A 22,236-nucleotide genomic window follows, 5' to 3' on the forward strand; every position below is an offset into this window, starting at 1 on the left:
AGGACTAGCAACTAAGCAGTTTGAGTGAGAGAAAAACTGAGCCTGTCCACGCGGTGTGCAAAGCAAGGGGGTGGGGCCGCGGCCAAGGAGAGGCAAATGTACACATGCCCCCTCCGCTCTCCGTCATTCTCTGGTCTCCGCCATTGTGCTGCACCTGAGTGGAAGGCAAACAGTAAACAGCAAACCAAGAGACAAGCTCGGCCGCCTTCAGGCGCACAGTTAGGTTAGGATTCAGCTTGCTGTGTGCGGGGTAACTGGAAAGAGCAAAGAAGTAAGGATAAAATAACTAAAATATAGAATATAAATTAATTTCAAATTTATCTGCCTACTGACCAAAGGAAGTTTTGCCCATTTAGAAATTACAGGGTAGGGATAGTATTAAAATTTAAAACTTTGCGTTAGAAAAATCGTAAAGGAGTAAAGGAAAGAAAAAGAATATAGAAATTAACAAACTGTAGGTGTGGACCTTGCTAGTTAATTGGCAGTTTCTTAAATTAAACTGCAGCTCCAGAAGGAGTGATAGAATCATAAGTAATAGAATTAAAGGGAATTGCGGGAAAAATTGGAAACCTCATATAGGCTACAGCAACTCACTATTGGGAAAGTAATTTTGTGAAAATTGTATTTAGCTGCTCAAAGCAAGGCAGTTAGTTTACAGGTGGCAAATGGGTTCAAGTCCTGCTTAGGAGAAGCCCCATTGTCTTGCTAAGACACTTGGATACAGGACAAACTGCAGGGGAAAAAAAGGTAAAAGTGGCAAGCTCTCAGTTCTTGGTGTCAGTTTCTCCCTCAGGCATCCACCCCACCCCTCATGATTGAAATTACTGTAAGTCAAAAGAAAGTTAATATCTCTTTGCCAGCTAGGTAGTTTATACCAAGAATCTCATTGTATAAAAGTATTTTTCATGTTAAAATGTATATATTGTTTCAAAGGCCTTCTGTTAATTCTTTTATTTGCTGTTTTATAGTCCTGTAATATTGGAATCTTAGTTTAAATATTAGGAATTGTTAACAATGTCTTTTTATGTAATGTTAGTCATATCTTGGAACTCCTGCAAATATCATGCTTTTGTTAAAATTTATTTTGAATACTAATGTACTGAATCATTTAGCAGCAAAGAGATTCTGGAATTCTAAAGGAGACACCCAAACCTATTTTTCTTGAATTGATCCAGCTAATAACATTGCTTTTGTCTTTTTTCCAAAAGTTTACATAGATAGAAAAGGGCTCTCAAGCTCCTCAGTGAGACCTTCTGAGCATGGCTTTTAAGGTCTATAATGACCAAGGTAGTAACAGAAAAGGCAAATAGGCCCAAAAGAGTTCAGGAAATACCAGCTTTTGGCATATGCTCTTAAAAGCTCCAGTGCCCAGAAAGGGCTTCATAGGATTACATCAGGGCCCTGCTTCAAGAGCAGAAAGAAAGGTCATTGAACTAAGGCCTGCCAGGCTTCTTGGCCCCACCAGGGAACACGTCTTCGCTGTGGAAAGAGGGACATAAAAAGGCAAACTGCCCCCTTGCTCCATGGAGGGAGGGTTCAGTCTCTTCTAGCCCTGCTCCAGCTACCTGTGACCTGACCTTGCCCAGCATACTGAGATTTGCCACTGAAAGCTAAAAGGTGCCCAAAGCCAGCCATTGGCCCCATCTCACGACATCGTTCATGAGCCTAAGGTATTTCTTCCAAGTAGCAGATAAACTGATCTCATATCTTGTGAACACAAGGGCCATCTACTATGCCTTGCCTGAATATTTGAGTTTTATTTATTCCTAGAAGATCTCTACTGTGGGTATTGACAGTCTGATTTTATTGCTTTATTTAATGTATAGTGTCTCCTTTATTCCTCTTGTCTCAGTGCCCCATGCCTATTGTAGGCTGGGACCTGCTCCTAATTCCAGCTAGAAGCAGTGGTCACTAGGACTTAAACTCTAGCTACAAAGTGTAGAAATGTGGCCACAATTCCAATGCCTTGTGGACTTTTCCTGAATATGTGTAACTCCTGTTCTTTAGGACATTTCTCAGACTTAGTGAAATTAAATTAACATGTTAAGAACATTTGTGGCTGTAAGAATTTTATTTTGAATCCTGTTATATTAGAATTTTATTTTTGTTTAATAATCTAGTAGGCTTTAGTCATTTTATTGTATTAAGACACTTATAATATTTGTTAACATTAGCTATTTGAATTTTATTGTTAATTATATATTTTTCCAGTCTGCCTCAAAATTGGAACATAGTAATTCAAATGAATAGATGCCACCCAGAACCAGTGGGGTCTTAGGACCCTTATTGCTAAAGGTATATTCAAAACCAATTAGAAAAAGATTTGGCCAACAGGAAAGGAATGATTAGAAAAGCCAGACTTAGAATCTATTACAGAAGGCATAATATCTGAATGTTTAGTTTATGCCCAAGTGAATACTAAGCAAAATAAGGAAATTATAGAAAAAACAGGGAAAAAGGAATTTCCCCAAGTAAACATTTAAAATAGACTTTAATAAAATAGACAATTGTTAGGAAATTGCTACATAAATTCTTTCCAGGTTAGCTTGCCCATTCTAGTATTAATTAGAAACTAATTTGAAGTACATTGTGCCCACAGGTACCAAAAGGTCCAGGCAAGTAAAATACATGAATCAAATAATAAAAGAAATGTAACCACCCTTTCCCTAAGTAATTGCAGGATTTACAGGTTACTCAGCAAACTGTTCAAAGACTGTCAAGAGGAGCTTCCAGCAGTATATCACCAAAGGACTGACTTTCACGTGGACAGGTCCACACACCATGATCCTGACCACTCCCACTGCTGCTAAGGTAGAAAAACGGCGTGCCCTACTCCAACCACAAACCAGAAGCTGGTTGGTCTACGTACAGCGAATGTATGAAAAACTCACTAAGGACTTCTTTTTATCAGACTCTGGGAAAAGGGAAACTAGGATAAAACAAAAGCCAACTTAATTGTCACTAAAGGTTAAGATTATTAAAATCAAGAGTTCTAACTAGAAAGGAATTGTATGGTTTTGAAGGTATAAGGTATGAAAATACTTTTGAAAGAAAAAGGAGAAAGCAAGTTGTTATGAAAGCCAGTTATTTCTGGATAAGAAAGTTCATGAAAGTTGAAGGTTTATGTAAGTTGCAGAAGGTTTGTACAGGTTGTAGGAGGTTTGTACAGAGAAACAAAGAATTTGAATAGTCAGAAAACCAGTTTTCAAAGAATGTTTAATTAGTCACCCTACCTAACAATCCTATTGTCTATGGCGATTAGTCCTCTTATTTTAATATTGTCTTGTACCATGTTTAATCAATTTTTTTTCTTTTTTTTTTGTTTGTTTGTTTGTTTTTACAGAGACAGAAAGAGGGATAGATAGGGACAGACAGACAGAAATGGAGAGAGATGAGAAGCATCAATCATCAGTTTTTCATTGTGGCACTTTAGTTGTTCATTGATTGCTTTCTCATATGTGCCTCGACCGTGGGGCTATAGCAGACCAAGTAACCCCTTGCATGAGCCAGCGACCTTGGGTCCAAGCTGGTGAGCTTTGCTCAAACCAGATGAACCCGCACTTAAGCTGGCGACCTCGGGGTCTTGAACATGGGTCCTCCACATCCCAGTCTGACGCTCTATCCACTGCACCACCGCCTGGTCAGGCCCATGTTTAATCAATTTTATAGCAAGGTTTGTTCCTGTCTGTTAAATATCTGTTACATGTTATAATTTAATATCCCTACACAACAGCCTCATACTCTTCAGTAAATTAAGTCAAGGATTTGACTTAGGAAATAGAACCAGTGGGGATGTTGTAAGGTACCAAAAAGCTGAAAATTGATATTGATATTCTGGAAGGAAAGGTCAGGGTTTCCTTTCAGGCTTTCCTGTCCCATCCCTTATTTAGGGAAGGGAGCGAGAAGAATGTAGAAGTTTCTGGCTTGTAAGAACAATGGGTCATTCAGTTTCAAATCTAAAATAAAGGTTAACCTAGAAACTTCTTCTCTTTCAAAAGGAGGCAGAATTTACATACCACCTTGCATTGATTGTAGCTCCTCCCCCTCCCTGGAATCTTGAGGGTAAAATACCCCTAGGCTAGTGAGGGAAGATGAACCCTGAAAGATTTGTAAACATCTTTGATTGTGTTACCTTGAAAGTCTTAATGTTTCTGTGTATCCCCTAAACAAATGTTGCCAGTTGTACCCTGACATCATGCTCTCCCCTGCCCATGTGTGATCAGGGGTATATAAGCAGCCCGGGAACTATTTCTGGGACTGCATGATTTGGGCCTGCAGATGCCCCGTGTCAGCCATATGCGGCCAGCATATTTAAAATTTCCTCCTCTAGTAAAATTCTTCAAAATTCATCTGGACTGGGTGTCTCTACGTGGACTCGATGAAGTGAGGTACAGTGCCTTTCAGAATCTGGGGTGTGGTACTTTATAACATACTAGACATAGCTCCTGCCTCCTAATCTCTTACTGTTAACTAGAATACCAGAACGGAGGGTGGAATTTCCTGGAAACTGATACTGGAGACAGCATGTAATTGTAAAGTACAGACTTGGAAGGTGTTGGGCAAATGAGTGTAAAATTTGTATTTTTTGAGTTTGCTCACTTTTAGTGTTAAAAAATGGCACTGGGCAGCGCTAGGTATGTCATCTGTGAAATTTCAAATTACCTTCCTGCTTGGGAGGGGCTATTGTCTTGCTAATGTTTGCTGGAGGAGAAGTTTTCACACCAGGAAGTATTGAAAAGGGAAGGGAGGAAGCCATGTTTGCAGAGTTTGTGCAGAAAGTTGGAAGGAGATGGGAAACAGAGGTGAGGGGGCTTTTGCGAGCTCCGCTGAGACTGGTGGGGCCTTGATTCTAAGAGAAATAAGAGAAGATTTTCCTGATTGTGGAACTGGAGAATGTGGCAGTGCCTTTGGGAGCCCTGAGTGAAAGGGAAGTGTTTTTTCCCTGTGTGTTTGCTCACCAGCGGGTACGAGACTTTAATAAAGGAATGGCCCACCATTTCTTGGCTCCACTGTTTCTTTACCATCTGCCCAAATCCATTGATAACCTGCATGTGTGTGGCCATGACAGCCGGGACTACTGGCCCTACAGAAGGACTCATACAAAATGATCAAATTCAGCTATAACTTCCAGACAGGCAGAAAGACGGCAGACTGTAGAAATACGGTGACTCTGCAGCCTAAATGTAAGATAATTAATACCCCAGGTCTGCCCTTTACCTGGTGTGTTCTCTCTCTGGTCCTCAGGTCTCCTGTGTGTAACAAGGTTGAGTTGAAGAATGATAATAAAAAATAAGTGAACTAAGTTAACAATTTATGTAATTAGACTTCCATGCGAAACTTCAAGTCCCAGCAATATGGCAGATTGAGATCATTGGAATTCTTCCAAACACAAAGGCTTAGAAATTTTGAATAAAACATAATAAGCATTTTATTGTATATTTTAAAGGGAAACAAAAGAAAAAATGGAAAATACTCAGGTTCCAGAAACAGAAAAAGACGCTGAAATTCCAAACAATAAACTTATGAGGACATGCTGAAGCTGTCTAGGATGGGTCTTAGTAACCTAGGTATTTAGTGACCTTAAGTTGTAATGCCCACCTGAAGATAGATGAGCCTTTCTTAGACCTCCCCAAATCTAGGAATTGGAATTAATACACATTCATAAAACTGAAATCTATGAAAACCTACATCTTAAAAAAAAAAAGAGTACACCAGAAAAATATCTACCCACTGTCATAGGAGACAAGAAAGTTGGTTTGTTTCTGTCTGGGCTCTATTTAGGGAAATAAAATGTCCCTGTAGAACAGGGGTCGGGAACCTTTTTGGCTGAGAGCCATGAACGCCACATATTTTAAAATGTAATTCCGTGAGAGCCATACAACGACCCGTGTACGCATCATTCAATAAAAATTTGGTGTTGTCCCGGAGGACAGCTGTGATTGGCTCTAGCCACCCGCAACCATGAACATGAGCGGTAGGAAATGAATGGATTGTAATACATGAGAATGTTTTATATTTTTCACATTATTTTTTTATTAAAGATTTGTCGGTGAGCCAGATACAGCCATCAAAAGAGCCACATCTGGCTCACGAGCCATAGGTTCCCGACTCCTGCCTTAGAATATTCACAACCTTAAGCCTATGTTTCATATGAGTTTAGGGAGTAAATTTTCATTATTCATACAGTTAAGAAAACCTCAGGCCAATAAATCAATATAAAAATAGATCTAAGGCCATGGCAAATGAAAACCACCATGAGATATTAAAACCACCTCACACCTATTAGAATGGCTACTGTCAAAAGACAAAAAATAACAGTGTTGGTGAGGATGTGGAGGAAAGGGAACCCTTGTGTCCTGTTGGTGGGAATGTAAATTGGTACAGCCATTGTAGAAAACAGTATGGAGGTTCTACAAAAAATTAAAAATTTAACTACAATTAGATCCAGCAATTTCACTCCTGTGTATTTATTCAAAGAAAATGAAAACACTAATTCAAAAAGACATATACAGTGTGTCCGTAAAGTCATGGTGCACTTTTGACCGGTCACAGGAAAGCAACAAAAGACGATAGAAATGTAAAATCTGCACCAAACAAAAGGAAAACCCTCCCAGTTTCTGTAGGATGATGTGGCAGCATGTGCACATGTGCAATTGATGACGTAACACCGTGTATACAGCGGAGCAGCCCACAGCCATGCCAGTCGAGATGTAGACGGTACAGAGGAAAGTTCAGTGTGTTCTGTGGCTCACTAAATTCAAATCTGTGACCAAAGTGCAATGTGAATATCGGCACATTTATAACGAAGCACCACCACATAGGAATAACATTACTCAGTGGGATAAGCAGTTGAAGGAAACCCGCAGTTTGGTGGAGAAACCCGTTCTGGTAGGCCATCAGTCAGTGACGAGTCTGTAGAGGCTATATAGGATAGCTATCTAAGGAGCCCTAAAAAATCTGTGCGTGAGCCCACATTGAACTGCACTGAATAGGTATGAAACTGGGAGAGTTTTCCTTTTATTTGGTGCAGATTTTGTTGCTTTCCTGTGACTGGTCAAAAGTGCACCATGACTTTATGGACACACTGTATGTACCTCCATGTTCATTGCAGCATTATTTATAATAGCCAAGATATGGAAACAACATAATGTGGAAACACAATCCATTGTGTTCATCAATGACAATGGATAAATAAATAAAGAAAATTATATATATATTACACGCATACAATGGAATCTTATTCAGCCATAAAAAGAATGAAATCTTTCCATTTGCAATAACATGGATGAACCTTCAGGTCATTAAGCTAAGTAAAATCAGACAGAGAAAGACAAACCCATATGATCTCACTTATATGTGAAATCTAAAACAAATAAAAAAAACCCCAAGGCCCTGGTCCGCTAGTTCAGTGGTAGAGTATCGGCCTGGCATGTGGAGGTCCCGGGTTTGATTCCCAGCCAGGCACACAGGAGAAGTACCCATCTGCTTCTCCACCCTTCCCCCTCTCCTATCTTTCTGATTCTCTCTTCCCCTCCCGCAGCCAAGGCTCCATTGGAGCAAAGTTGGCCCGGGCACTGAGGATGGCTCCATGGCCTCTGCCTCAGGCACTAGAATGGCTCTGGTTGCAATGGAGCAATGCCCTAGATGGGCAGAGCATCACCCCCTGCTGGGCATGCCGGATGGATCCTGGTCTGGTGCATGAGGAAGTCTGTCTCTCTGTCTCCCTGCCTCCCTGCCTCTGACTTCAGAAAAATACAAATAATAATAATAATTAAATTAAATTTTAAAAATTCCAAGGCCATAGAATAAATTGGTTGACAGAGGCAGGAGGTAGGCAGTTGGTCAAAGGTACAAATTTCCAATTATAAAATAAGTCATGGGATGTAATGGGGGGGGACCTACCATATTTCCCCATGTATAAGATGCACTTATTTGGAAAAATTTGGGGTCTAAAAACAGGGTGCATCTTATACAGTGGTTGCAGATTTTTTTACTTACATTTCCCTTTTTTTTTTTAATTTTTTATTTTTTACAGAGACAGAGAGTGAGTCAGAGAGAGGGATAGACAGGGTCAGACAGATATGAACGGAGAGAGATGAGAAGCATCAATCATTAGTTTTTCATTGCGCACTGCAACACCTTAGTTGTTCATTGATTGCTTTCTCATATGTGCCTTGACTGTGGGCCTTCAGCAGACTGAGTAACCCCTTGCTGGAGCCAGCGACTTTGGGTTCAAGCTGGTGGGCTTTTGCTCAAACCAGATGAGCCCGCGCTCAAGCTGGTGACCACGGGGTCTCGAACCTAGGTCCTCTGCATCCCAGTCCGACGCTCTATCCACTGTGCCACCGTGTGGTCAGGCCATTTCCCATTTTTTGCACTTGTTTTTGTGCTCATTGTTGAAGACAGTGATTTGTCATCAGATACAGATGAGGACAAGCTAGTGGATGTGAATTTTGACAGTGATGAGGAGTTGTATGAATTTTATGATGAATAAAACTTGAGTTCAATAACTTTATGTAATACATTTTTTTTTCAAATTTCGGGCCCCCAAATTAAGGTGCATCTTATACATGGGAGCATATTATATACATGGGGAAATAAGGTAAGTCCAGTGATACCACCAGAGTGCAAGAAGAAAATTCAAAACTTTCTGGGTGGGAATATTTCCATAATTCTTGGCACAAACATTCTCTTAGGGGTAAAAAAGTCCTGCTAAAAATAAGCTCACAATCAGACATAATAAACCATATCAGGAAATAAATGCTCATGAACAAGTGTCAACAGACACAATAGTAGGGTTGCAGAGTTAGACAATTGATTTCAGAAAATACTACAGAAGACTGATCCACTTTAAAATAATCAATGATGGAGGGAACTGGAGACATACAGATGAAACAAATTTGGCCACGTGTTAATAATTACTGAAGCTTATTCTTTGACCCAGCAATACCACTCCCAGGTTTTTAACCAAGAGAAATGAAAGCAAACTCCTACTGAAAGACTTACATAAGAAAGTTAATGGTGGCTTTATTCACAGTAGCCTACGCTGGAAGTAATCCAAGTGTCCATCAACAGGAGACTGGATAAACAGTTTTGGTCTGTTCATACAATGGAATATTACTAAGTGATAAAAAAGAATAAACTACTAATAACTGCAACAACGTGGACGAACTTCACAGCTAGGATGTGCTGAGTGAAAGCAGCTGGACTCAGAAGAGTACACACTATATGGTTCAGGACAATGGAGACCTGCTACCTGGTATGGGCTGGATTAGGAAGAGTCATGGGTGGTGAGAAGGAAAAGGAGTGAGGCTCTATTTAGCTCAGTGTAAATTCTTTTGTAAAAACCTGGAAAAAATAATCTGAAACAAATACAGCAAAATCTGAACGTATACCTCATCTCAATTACAGATATAATTGCCTATTATAGTATTATTTTATGTACTTTTCTTATAGTATTTGAAATGTTTTACCTTTTAAAATAAGTAAATATACACAGAAATAAAGACTGCCAGTGAGACTGTCAGGAAGTGACTTACTGAATTTTCAACATATGGTTTTAGTCACAGAAAGGCCTCACTAATGAAGCATATGTTGACATGGAACTATTTGAACAGGTTTAAATTTAAATTAGCCATGAATGTGATGACTGAGCTCTGATTTCATTCAGGATCTCAGAAAAGGGAAAATGGTACAGAGACAGGCTTAGGGCAACTCACTCTGCATTAATTTGGAAGACTGATCCTCAACACTTGGAACCAGGACAATGAGGCCTACTCTTAGACTGGCTAATGCATACTACAGGACTTGGAAAAAATTCACGTTCCTGCAATATGCATCTTCAAAATGAAAAAGGATTTACTCCATTACTTCTTAAGGCAAAGGCTAACAAAGAGTATACTGTAAAATGACCTCAAGTGTGCTCGTAACTTACTTTCAAAAATCAGTTAAATATTTCATATGGAAGTTTCCTGAAGTCTGTTTCCTCAGGTAATGTTTGAGTGAATGGCCTGTTTTGTGACCTACTTTAATTTAGTATTCTGAATGCCTGGGAAATATGCGAGAGATTCCAGAGACTGAGGATACAAGTTTCCATGATCTTCCTTCACTTCACCATCTCCCATTCCTTACCCCCGCCCTTTCCACCCGGCTGTTCACCGACCAGCAGGGCCCTACAGCCAGGGTGACCAGAGGACCATTTTACCCAGGACAGTCCCAGTTTATGCTTGCTGTCCTGGCTAATTACACTCCTTCAACTCTCAATAGTGTCTGAAATACATGATCACTTTAGCTATTATGGAAAGAGTATGGGATCTGGAGTTAAAAGACCTGGGTTCCAATTTTAGTTCCACTTAAAATTGTGAACACTTGGGCAAGTTCTTCACCCTCTCTGAACCTGTTTCTTCATCTGAAAAGGGGGAATAATCAACACATTTACAAGTTTGCTGTCAGGATTAGAAATATGCAAAAGCAATCGGGTTATACTTATTTCATCCATAAGAAAGCAGAGCTGAGCAATCCACCCTCTCTCTGAGTATTGCTACCTTGCCAACTTGGAAGCAGTCATCGGCTGTGAGGGAGAAAAGCCGTCTGGGCTTATACAGGTCAGTGATCGTGGAGCCAGTGACTCTCTGAAAGATGCCTTGGGCCAGGCCCTTCACATTGAGCATGTATACATCCTGCAGCCGCATCAGGGCCCTTGCTGCTCCCTCAAGGTCCTCAAAGGCTGGCAGGTCCTGCTCCACCTTCTCGTAACCATCCTTCAGAGCTGTACAGGGTGTGAAAACAATCTACCATTCATAAAACAGGCAGTGAGCATTCAATACATGCAAGCATAATCACCTGTTCCCATAGTTCCTGAACAAAGGCAATGTTTGATTTGCTTTTCTTCCCAGTGGCAAGCACAGTTCCTGGCACAGAGAATTTAATCCAACCTTCTGAATAAGGAAGAAAGGCTCTGTTGTATAAACTAAGGTACACACCTTTCTCCCATTGTCCCACCCTTTCTGTCTTCAGGCGCCTTGCCCTTTGCAGGGACAATTCTTCTTCCTCTTAATCCATAAATCAACAAACTTGTTCAAGTACAAAGCACAGTAAATTAGGAACGTGATATCACTACAGATCACACTATAGTGGCAGCTCTTTTTTTTTTGTATTTTTCTAAAGTTGGAAACGGGGAGGCAGTCAGACAGACTCCCGCATGCGCCTGACCGGGATCCACCCGGCATGCCCACCAGGGGGTGATGCTCTGCCCATCTGGGGCTTTGCTCTGTTGCAACCAGAGCCATTCTAGCGCCTGAGGCAGAGGCCATAGAGCCATCCTCAGGGCCCGGGCCAACTTTGCTCCAATGGAGCCTTGTCTGCGGGAGGGGAAGAGAGAGACAGAGAGGAAGGAAAGGGGGAGGGGTGGAGAAGCAGATGGGCGCTTCTCCTGTGTGCCCTGGCAGGAAATCGAACCCAGGACTCCTGCACACCAGGCCGACACTCTACCACTGAGCCAACCGGCCAGGGCTATAGTGGCAACTTAATAAAACAGAAATTATTAGAAGAGAACACTTTCTACACGTGTAATCAGGATGATATAACCTGTTGTTCACAGGGCTATAGTGAAAGTCAAGTGAGATAATGGATATGAAATTTTACATTACTTTCTAATGTAAAATTATATACACATATTAACAAAAGCACCTAGTTCTTTGTAATAATTAGAGCTAGGGAGATCAAGTAATACCTACCCACTTCATTATCCCTCGTCACATCCCATCAGAATCTCTCTCCTTTCCACTCAGTCAGGAGACAGAGTCTTCTCTTTACCCTCCAGCCCTCCTGCTCATTACCTCGGATGTTCTCACTGGCCTCCAGACTATGTACCACATTCCTCCAGTCAGACTGTAGGCGTTTGATGAGAGTAAACGCGAGCAGAGGGTTAGACACAGGGGTTGCTGAATCCTCATGCAAAGAAAGCACCTTGTTGTAGAACCTGAAAGAGAGGACTAGAATGATGCAACCTCTACGCCTAGGAAAGGCTGGCACGGTGTAAGAGTAGTTAAGAACGAAATGCTGAACCCCTTGAGACTCATGTAATATACTAACCAATCAACGCACGCACACACACACACACACACACACACAAAAACTACCAACACAACAAAAGTAGGTCTACTCATTTGTACATTCAGTGCGTTAGTCTCTACTGGTCAATTACTGTACCTCAAGCATCCTGTGAGGCTAGAGACACAAAGGCAAGACAGGATCCAGTTCTCAAGCTGTTCACAACCCAGATAATCCTTTTTTCTTTCATCATTCTATATTCAATACTTAGAATCTGGTAGAAGCTCCAAAACATTGTTCAGTTAATTGCAATAATTGTGATACATGCTATAAGAGAAATGTGCATATTGCTATGTAATGCTACAGCAGTTTGTAGGCAGGGCATTTAACCTAAGTGCGATTTAGAAAGTATAAAGAAACACTTCCCAGAGGAGATGCCAGTTGATCTGAGTCCTAAAGGATTAGTTAAAAATTGATAGCTACGATTTATTGAACCCTTACCACGTATTAGGCATTCTGCTCAGTGCTTTAAATACACAGTCTCGTGTAATTCCCCCAACAACCCTTAAAGTAGATTTTATCATGCCCATTTGACAGAAAACTGAAACAAGGTCACACTGTTAGCAACAAGCTAGGAATGAACCCAACTCTGCCAGACTCTGAAGCCTGTTCTCAGCTGACTTTACCATATTGTTTTCCAAGGAGCTAGAACAGGGAAAGAAGAGTGTTTTTTGAGCTGACAGGGACCAATATATACAAAGGCACAGAGGCTTGACATGTATTTGGTCACTCAATAAGTCAATTGATACTGGTTACTTGCTAGTTGTCAGACTCCATGCTGAAAGCTGGGCAGGACAGGGTCCAATGCTCAAAATTTTCATGGGCAAGAAAATAGATGTTGGTCTTGGCCAGTTGGCTTAGTGGGTAGAGTATCTGCCTGGCATGTAGTCATCCTGGGTTCAATCCCCAGGGCATACATGAGAAGTGACCATCTGCTTTTCTTCCTCTCCCTCTCCCCCTTCTCTCTCTCTTCCCCTCCTGCAGCCAGTGGCTCAATTGGTTTGAGCATTGGCCCAGGCTCTGAGAATAGCTTGGTTGACTTGAGTATCACTCCCAGACTGGGGCTGCCATGTGGATCCCAGTCTATCTCCGCTCCTCTTACTTTAAAAAAAAAAAAGAGCCTGACTAGGCAGTGGCGCAGTGGATAGAACTAGGATGCGGAGGACCCAGGTTTGAGACCCTGAGGTCACCAATTTGAGAGCGGGCTCATCTGGCTTGAGCAAAGCTCACCAGCTTGGACCCAAGGTCGCTGGCTTGAGCAAGGGGTCACTCGGTCTGCTGAAGGCCCACGGTCAAGGCACATATGAGAAAGCAATCAATGAACAACTAAGGTGTCGCAACGAAAAACTGATGATTGATGCTTCTCATCTCTCTCCATTCCTGTCTGTCTGTCCCTATCTATCCCTCTCTCTGACTCTCTCTCTGTCTCTGTAAAGAAAAAGAAAAAGAAAAAAGAAAGTAATTTTTTTCTCATTACTTTATGCTTAAGTTTAATACATATTTCTATGAAAGAATGAATGAAATATATTCTTCCAGGAGCTAGGAACAAAATTTTGAATAAGACAATAAATAACCTTGATCTCTGAGACTCACAGCCTAGTGGGCAATAAAAACAAAAATAGTTACATTACAGATGCAACTCCAGATTTATGAACAAGGCTAAGGGGGGAGTCAGACAGAGGGTGATGGATTTAGCCAGAGCAGGTCAGAGCAGATCATCTCTCCTTTCACAGAGGAGATAATAAACCGAGACTTGATGGGTGAATGCAAACACAAGCGAATGGGAGGCCTCCTTCCAGGCAGGCAGAGACGGTTCAAAGGATGCAAAGGTACAGAGAGAGATAGTAGGGAACTTACAAGCAGTTTAGTACAGAAGCACAGGGTCTACTGGGAGATGGGTAGATCAGACTGGAGAAGTGAGGAGCACCTCAGAGACCTTGCTGAAGAATTTGATTTTTACCTTGAGTGCAACTAGAAGCCACCAAAAGGTTTCAAGTGAGAATGGGATGCACTATGATATGGTTACATATATAAACCTATTAAGCCTGACCAGGCAGTGGCACAGCGGTAGAGCATCGGACTGGGATGCAGAGGACCGAGGTTCGAGACCCCGAGGTCGCCAGCTTGAGCGCAGGCTCATCTGGTTTGAGCAAGGCTCACCAACTTGAGCCTAAGGTTGCTGGCTTGAGGAAGGGGTCACTCAGTCTGCTGTAGCCCCACGGTCAAGGCACATATGAGAAAGCAATCAATGAACAACTAAGGTGTTGCAATGAAAAACTAATGATTCATGCTTCTCATCTTTCTCCCTTCTTGTCTTTCCCTCTCTCTGTCTCTGTCACAAAATAAATAAATAAAAATAAAAATATAAAAAAAAACCTGTGAAAAAGTGAGAGAAGGGTTCAGAAGTGGAACTGACTGGAAGTACAAAGACCAGTTAGGAGGCCATTTCAAAACTGCAAAGAAGAAACAAGGAGACTGAACCATAATAGTGACAGTGGGGGCAAAGAATGGCATGGATTCAATGTAGATATTTAGGGAGAAGACCATTTAGAACAGGGGTCCCCAAACTACGGCCCGTGGGCCGCATGCAGCCCCCTGAGGCCATTTATCCGGCCCCCACCGCACTTCTGGAAGGGGCACCTCTTTCATTGGTGGTCAGTGAGAGGAGCATAGTTCCCATTGAAATACTGGTTGGTTTGTTGATTTAAATTTACTTGTTCTTTATTTTAAATATTGTATTTGTTCCTGTTTTGTTTTTTTTTACTTTAAAATAAGATATGTGCAGTGTGCGTAGGGATTTGTTCATAGTTTTTTTTATAGTCCGGCCCTCCAACGGTCTGAGGGACAGTGAACTGGCCCCCTGTGTAAAAAGTTTGGGGACCCCTGATTTAGAAACTGGTGATGGCTAATGGGGAATGAAGAAGAAGGGTTTTCCAGCACAATTCCAACCTTTCTGGCTCACCGCCATTTGCAGGAAAGGGCCAGAATGGTGGGGCCAGAAATGACCATATTTCTAGTTAATGTCTCTCCATCTCAGGTATCCTATAAGAATATTCATATAAGCAAAAGATGTCTCCTTTTCCGATATGCTATGGTTATTCCACTTCTAACACACTACTGGGATTTATATTATTGAAATTATTAATTATAATAAGGCAGACTTAGAGTTTTAGTCCTGCCCTCTAAGAATTTTCTCCTTGTTTTAAAATGATTAATTTCCAAGAAATACAATAACAACAAAGGAAGTAAAAGAAAAATAAGTGTGGCCCTGGCTGGTGGTGCAGTGGATAGAACATTATCCTGCCAAGACCCTGTCCATCCCAGGTCCCAGTTCAATCCTGAGGGCCTGGTCAGGGCATGGATGAGAAGCAGTCAATGGGTACACAACTAAGTGGAACAAGAAGATGCTTCTCTCTTTCCCACTCCCTCTTTCTCAAAAAAAAAATAAATAAATAAGTGTGATCAAACTGAAAAGGATACAAATTTATGGAAATGTAGAAAGAGGTGAAAGTGAAGAATAGAGACAGTGGTTGGATGGTGGGAATTTCAATGTCTTCAAGCAGAGATTTCTCAAGGTGCTTCCTGAAACTATAAAACAGAGCCTGAAAACACCATATTTCCCCATGTAAAAGATGCATCCTTTTTAAAAAAATTGGGGGTTTAAAAAGTAGTGTGTCTTATACAATGGTTGTGATATTTCAAATGCCATAGACGGAACTGAGGATGAGGCAATCTATGAAGACAGTGATTCATCATCAGACACAGATGAGGATAAAATAACGGATGGGAGTTTTGACAGTGATGAGGAGTTGTATGAATTTTATAATGAATAAAACTTGAGTTCAATAATTTTATGTAATACTTTTTTTTTTTCAAATTTCGGGCCCCAAAATTAAGGTGAGTCTTATACATGGGAGCGTCTTATACATGGGGAAATATGGTAGATGACTTGCTTCTTGGTGCTTCCAGGGAGCCAAATGTTCAATTCAAGAATAAACTAAGGAAGGAGAATCTTGGCCTGGGTGCCCAGGGAGGGAATGGGAAACCTGTCAAGTCCCAGGATATCTCTGATCCCCAAGCGGGGCTGTTTGAGAGCGGCTACCCTAGAGTTTTGAAACTAAACCAGTCTCCAGGGTGTGGGATTTTTTTTTACTACCCATTATTTCCTGCTTCAGCTCCATATGGAACTACTTAGTGAAGATAGATATTCCACTGCTAGATGACAAAACTTACAAGCAGAGACTTGGGCTTCAGTCCAGTCTGAAGAGTAAGTGCCCAGGAACAACTGAGGCTGAATGGGCAGTGGTTTTATAAGACAGGTGGGAGGAGCTGGGAGGAGACCTGAGACTTATCCTGACCCAGCCCCCAACTGTCTTTCAGTTTCTTCCTTTATAAAATGATAGCACTGGCCTAGTCTAGAAGAGCTCTCTCCTAGCATGACCCTTCTAGTATTTCTTTCCATCATCTTTTTCACAATTAAATATATAGATTCCTTATCTGGTGCTTGAGGACTAATGTTTAACAGGCATCAGAGGAAACTGAGGCACAAAGGGAAAGAGGTAAAGCAGAAAGGTGAAGATTACTCCAAGTCATCAATCAGATCAAAAGCACTCTTTGCCAGCCCACTTTGTATCTATATTATGGGGTTCATCTATTTAGGGTAGGGGTTTGATCTTTACTGCAGCACATAATTCAATTCAGTGTTCAGATACATCATTTTTTCTGTTACAGAAAGAAAAAAAAAACCTATCAGCTAATATCTGAAGCTGGTTTTGAATCCAAATGTTGGCCCTATGCCCAGCCTCTGAGCAAATAGTTGGTTTTCAGAGACTGAGTAACTGGATGCTGAATTCAAACCTCAAGGTTTCCTAAATGGCAAATGCTGCCGAGAGTGGAAAAGCAGATCCTTTCCTTCAAGAATGTGCACATAAAATTTGCAACCCAACCCTGCATTAAACATAGCCTGGACAGATGATCCAACCACAATACATGGGCTATTTTAATTCAATATGTTTCTTTGGAATTCAGAAATAGTTTTGCTTCAGTTCTTCTGAGACATTCTGAATGGTTAACTCTTAGCACAGAAGTGCAACTTCTGCTGACACTACTTTTTCAATCTTGGTAGCTTTTAAAAACTGTCCCAACAAAAATAGCTAGGGATTAACTATATACAGTATATTATTTTTATATATACTTACATATTATATTTATATTTATAATGTGTAACTAATATATACTATAATAGTATATAACTATATGTACTGTAATTAGTATAATTTTTATTTATTAATGTGGGTAGGGAGTAGTTTCAACATCAAAAATTCTAAAGAATATCAACTGAGGCCCTTAGAAATGACAGCCCAAGTCCATAAAACCACCTGACTTGGGAGTATAAGAAAATAAGCAGCAACTGCCAAAATTTTTTGCTTTAAAAAGCACACATTTCACTAGGTTTTAGAGCACTAACTCGAGAACAGACAGTCTTTAAAATGTCAAATTACGGTAAACTTCCTGAAATTAAATGTTCATACATCATTTAAGAAGAGAATCTAAAATTTTGCTGATTCTTTTTTATTATCTGAGCACTCATAGTCTTAATTACTGTTTAGAGCCAAACGTGGGGTCAGGTTTCACTAGTCAGTCTTAAATAACAATTATAAGAATCTAACATTTTTTAGCAATTATTATATTCCAAGCACAATGATAAACACCTTTATATGGTATTAATCCTTCCAACAACCCTATGGGAGTAGGTACTATCATTATCATTATCTTAAGGACTTAAAAAACTAATGCTTAAAGAGGTAAAGAAACTTGCCCAAAGTCAGAGCCAAGGATTCAAATAGAGGTCTGTTAAATTCCTGAATCCAGACTCAACCATTATGTACTCTGGCTGCTCATAAAACCTCAGGTCTGGGTCCTGTCATATCAGATAAGCCAGCAATAGAATATCACAGCATAATGGAAAGAGAATCAAAAGAAGTGTGTCCTAGTCCAAGATTTGCTACCTTCTAGATTTAGCATCTTGAATAAGGCACTAAAACTTAGTTTTCTCATATTTTAAGAGAGTACACATTTCTCAGTTGATTAAAAGAGTAATAAAAACCTACTTCAAGGCACTGCGTGTCAGAGAATCAAATGAGATAAGGTTTGTGCAAGACCTCCCACTTTGACAACACAATGGTGATTAGACAGTGAAGCTCTGCCCAGCTGCTTTAATCAACAGGCTGTTTTCTGATCTTGTTCCCTGAGAGGCCTCGCATCAGTATTAGAATTCTGACCCCCACCTCCATCTGGGCCACCAAAATACAGATTAACGGTAAGAGAACAAGCACATGGACAGCAGGAGCACATTCCAAATCAAATCATCATTCAGTCACCACAGAGTAACCAACAAAAGCTGTCACATACACTTCCACACACCAATTGATTCTCCTGTACATGGCTCTCTCATGCAGCACTAGTGTACTCCTACATACCTCCTTCCTGTGTGCCCTCGAAGTGGTATTACTCACAGTTTTATAAGCAGTGAGAACTGAATGCAAAGGAGCCACAGACATCTCTGATTAACAATAGACTCCAAGTTCCTTGAAGGCAGGGTTGGGTCTTGTTTACCATTTTATCCCCAGTGCCTGGAACAGTGCTTGGCACTCAAACATATGTGTTGAATAAACTTATGAACATTAAGTATTTATTCATATAGTGACTTGTACAATTACTTAGTATCTTTCACATGTAGAGTATGATATCCATAGTGTCGAGTTCCAATTATACAATTGTAAGTCTCCCACATGGTCACAGAATGTAACCTGACTCAACACCAGTTCACTGGGTCACATGGTCAACACACATGTGGCTCTAGCATCACACAGTATTCTCTCCATCTCACTCTGGTACTGTCTCCATGTTTCTGTGACACAAAGCCTGGGGGCCCACATAGTTTGACACAGTACCTTGTGAGGTCCCATTTGGCCTCAGAGTCAGTTTACCACAGTTTTCCACGTTGTATCAACTTCGCTGTGTGGTGACACTGGATCTGGAGTGTCACTATGTGTGTGTGTGTGTGTGTGTGTGTGTCCCCACGCTGAGTGACAGGGTATCTCTGGGGTCATATTCAGTCTCAGTTTCTCCATCATCCCATGCCACAGTGTCCTGGTGTCACACACAGGGTGAAGAGGGATCAGCGGAATCACACCCACAGTGTCTCAGTCTCACGGTGTGGCACTGGGTCTGAGGTCCCACGCAGGGTGACAGTGTCTCAGCCTCACCCTCTGACTCAGTCTCCCCCACTCAGGCCCTTCTGTCGCTTCCCCTCCGGTGCCCTCACCTTGTCAGGTCCCGCAGCCGCGCCTCCTCCCCGCGCAGGTAGCGCCTCAGCAGTCCCAGCAGCCTGCGCTCGGGCGCCAGGGCGCGCGCCACGCTGGTCAGCGCCGAGAAAGTTTCCCCGCGCGCCGCTGCTCCTGCCGGATCCCCTGCCCGGAGCGCCAGCAGCGCCAGCAGCGCCGCCAGCCGTGCCACGGAGCCCATAGCCGGCGTCCGCGCGCGTCCCCTCGGAACTTCCCGCCCGTCTCGGCCCGGCTGCCCGGTGCTCCTGTCCCGGCCCGCCCCGCGGCCCCGCCCGGTCCGCTCGTCCTTCCCTGCTGCCCCGCCCAGCCCGGCCCCCGACTCCTTTGCTCTGACACCTCCCCTCACTTCTACGTCTCCTACCCGCCCGACCCTTAGCTCCTCACACTGAGTGAGGGCGGCCTGCAGCGCCAGGGGCCGCCCGCCCGCCACTAAATCACAGCCTGGGGCAGGTGTTTCCGCGGTGCCCATTTCACACTTGGGGAAACTGAGAAAGGGGATGGATGGGATGATGAATTCACCAACAGCCTTTGCATATCGGGCCAATATTCTAACTAACTTAGCTCCCAGCCAAGGCTTGTCTTTGTGGTACTTCCTATCTTTCCATTCATTTCAAGAGTGTTACTTCTAGGAGCATTTTATAATAATCTTCAACAATTTTAACATTTGTGTCATCTCTTTCTTGACATCTGTTCACTGCCTTTTCTTACACTAATTGAAATTTTCCTGGTTCTTTGTATACTGAATAATTTTGGATTAAATACTAGATATTTTGAATATTTTAAGTGTTTAGATTTTGTTTTAATTTTATGAAAAATCGTAATATATTTGTTTTAGAATGTAGTTGACTCAGTTGGATTCAAAAATCCTGATTTGGCCTGACCTGTGGTGGCGCAGTGGATAAAGCGTCGACCTGGAAATGCTGAGGTCGCGGGTTTGAAACCCTGGGCTTGTCTAGTCAAGGCTCATATGGGAGTTGATGCTTCCAGCTCCTCCCCACCTTCTCTCTCTCTCTCCCTCTCCCTCTCTCTCTTTCTCTCTCCTCTCTAAAATGAATAAAAAAAAAAAAATCAAAAATCCTGATTTGCCTTCTGATGTGATTCAAATGTCAGTGCAGGGTTTTGTTGTTGTTGTTTCAGTTCAGTTTTTAAAGCTTTTACAATGCTATTCAGAACTGTCACAGTTGTGCTCCAGCCAGTGGCCCATCTTGGATCTGGACACCATACCTCAGAACTGAAGTGCACTATATGCTTTCCAGCATCAGATCCAGGCATGCACAGATCAGGGGTGAGGGCAGAAGTTACAGAGTTGCTCTCCTGAACCTATTTCCTCTCTGTGATCTCTCTGATACTTTCCAGTCCCCCGAAGCTCCCCGTTTTGATCGTCTGGCCCCAAACCTGAGGCTTCCATTACCTTATTCTGCTGTGTATTTCTCATGATTGCATGCATCTGAGGCCAAGTGGCAAGAACGGAGAGAGAAAAAAATCAGTGGGAGTTTGCCCCACGCTGTTGGGATTGCCAAAAAACAAAAATTACAGCATTATTTGATATGGTTTCAATGTATGTAGATTAATATATAAGATAACTCAAAGTTTCAGACAGCCGTAGGCCCTCACTGCCGCCATTGCCAATGAGGTTGCCACTGCTGGATTGCCTGTGAAGAGGGGTGCAGGAGAACAGAGGACAAAGACAGGAATGTCCCTCAGCCTCAGTGTGAAGAGTCTTCTTCCTCTCTTACTGAGCGAGAGCTAGAGGGCTTCTCCTGCAGGTTTCCCAATCCTCTCTTTGGGGCCAACTTCTGGGGTTGTAACTACTGAGGATCAAAAAGGGGAAACACTGCCAACCAGTGGTGCCTCAAATTCTGGCTTCCTCCTCCAATGTCCCTGCTGTCATTTACTTTTGAGACTATTTAAATGCATTACGTTCATGTTTTATAGTTATATTCAGTGGGTATCTTCCAACAATAAGAACTTCCTACATTATAATATTTTGTTTTAATTCTGCATCAAGAGATAAATTTGGGAAGTTACTCTCAGTAACAATAGGATTCCTGGTTTATCTAAATTTAACTGAATTATGCTACAAGCCCAAAGAATTATTTGACAATGGAGTAGATATTTTCCAAGCACAGCTAAGTTTGTGAGGGCTCATCTTCTGTTCCTGTTTGGTATTTAGCAGGGTTTTTTGTTTGTTTTTTGACCTGTCTTTTTAGACAATCTCTACTTCTGAATGCCAAAACCCCCCAAAATGTGTAATAGCTTTTGAAGAAGTGTTACTATTATTACTAGGCTTTTCATGGAAAATGAAAATTAAAGTAGAAATTAAAAGGTTCATGAAAAAGATCAAGATTTTAAAATATATATCAAGATAGGAAAAAAGGAAAGCTTTTCCAGAAATAATAAACATCCCTTCCTGGCTTCATGTAGTGGCAGTCTCTGCTGCTCACTCCACACCGGTCATGCTGGCCTTTGGCCTTTTCATTGCCTGTTTCTGCCAAGCTCTTTTCTGATTCATGTGTAATTTCTAACTCCTACTCATTCTTTGAGTCATTTCCTTGAGGACCTTTTGTCTGCAAACTAGGTTTGAATCCCCACATTATTCAAAATACCCCCCTATAATTTTCCCTTGGTAGCATTTATTACAGTTATAATACCTTCTTTCTATAATTAATGGCTACCTGGTCCAATAGATACAACTTTCATGTAGAAAGGACTGCTTAGTGAAATGCCTGGCAATAATAGTAGGTACTCATTTTTAAAGATAGAATAATGGAGTAGAAAG

General features: G+C 41.6%; 1 protein-coding gene across 4 annotated transcripts in view; it reads right to left on the reverse strand.

Moving 5' to 3' along the window:
• Positions 1 to 19,682, reverse strand: part of P4HA3 (prolyl 4-hydroxylase subunit alpha 3) — a 44,409-nt gene extending 24,727 nt beyond the window's left edge. For all 4 annotated transcript variants that reach the window (XM_066360686.1, XM_066360684.1, XM_066360685.1 and 1 more), the window contains exons 1-3: positions 19,439 to 19,682; positions 11,838 to 11,980; positions 10,545 to 10,768 (exon numbers count right to left, since the gene is read on the reverse strand). In XM_066360686.1, coding sequence (XP_066216783.1) covers positions 10,545 to 10,768; positions 11,838 to 11,980; positions 19,439 to 19,638 — 567 coding nt within the window. In that variant the 5' untranslated portion in view covers positions 19,639 to 19,682. The remainder of the gene's footprint in view (positions 1 to 10,544; positions 10,769 to 11,837; positions 11,981 to 19,438) is intronic.
• Between the last annotated feature and the right edge of the window lie 2,554 nt (positions 19,683 to 22,236).

This window comes from Saccopteryx leptura, chromosome 1, assembly GCF_036850995.1.
Source record: "Saccopteryx leptura isolate mSacLep1 chromosome 1, mSacLep1_pri_phased_curated, whole genome shotgun sequence".
Taxonomy (NCBI): domain Eukaryota; kingdom Metazoa; phylum Chordata; class Mammalia; order Chiroptera; family Emballonuridae; genus Saccopteryx; species Saccopteryx leptura.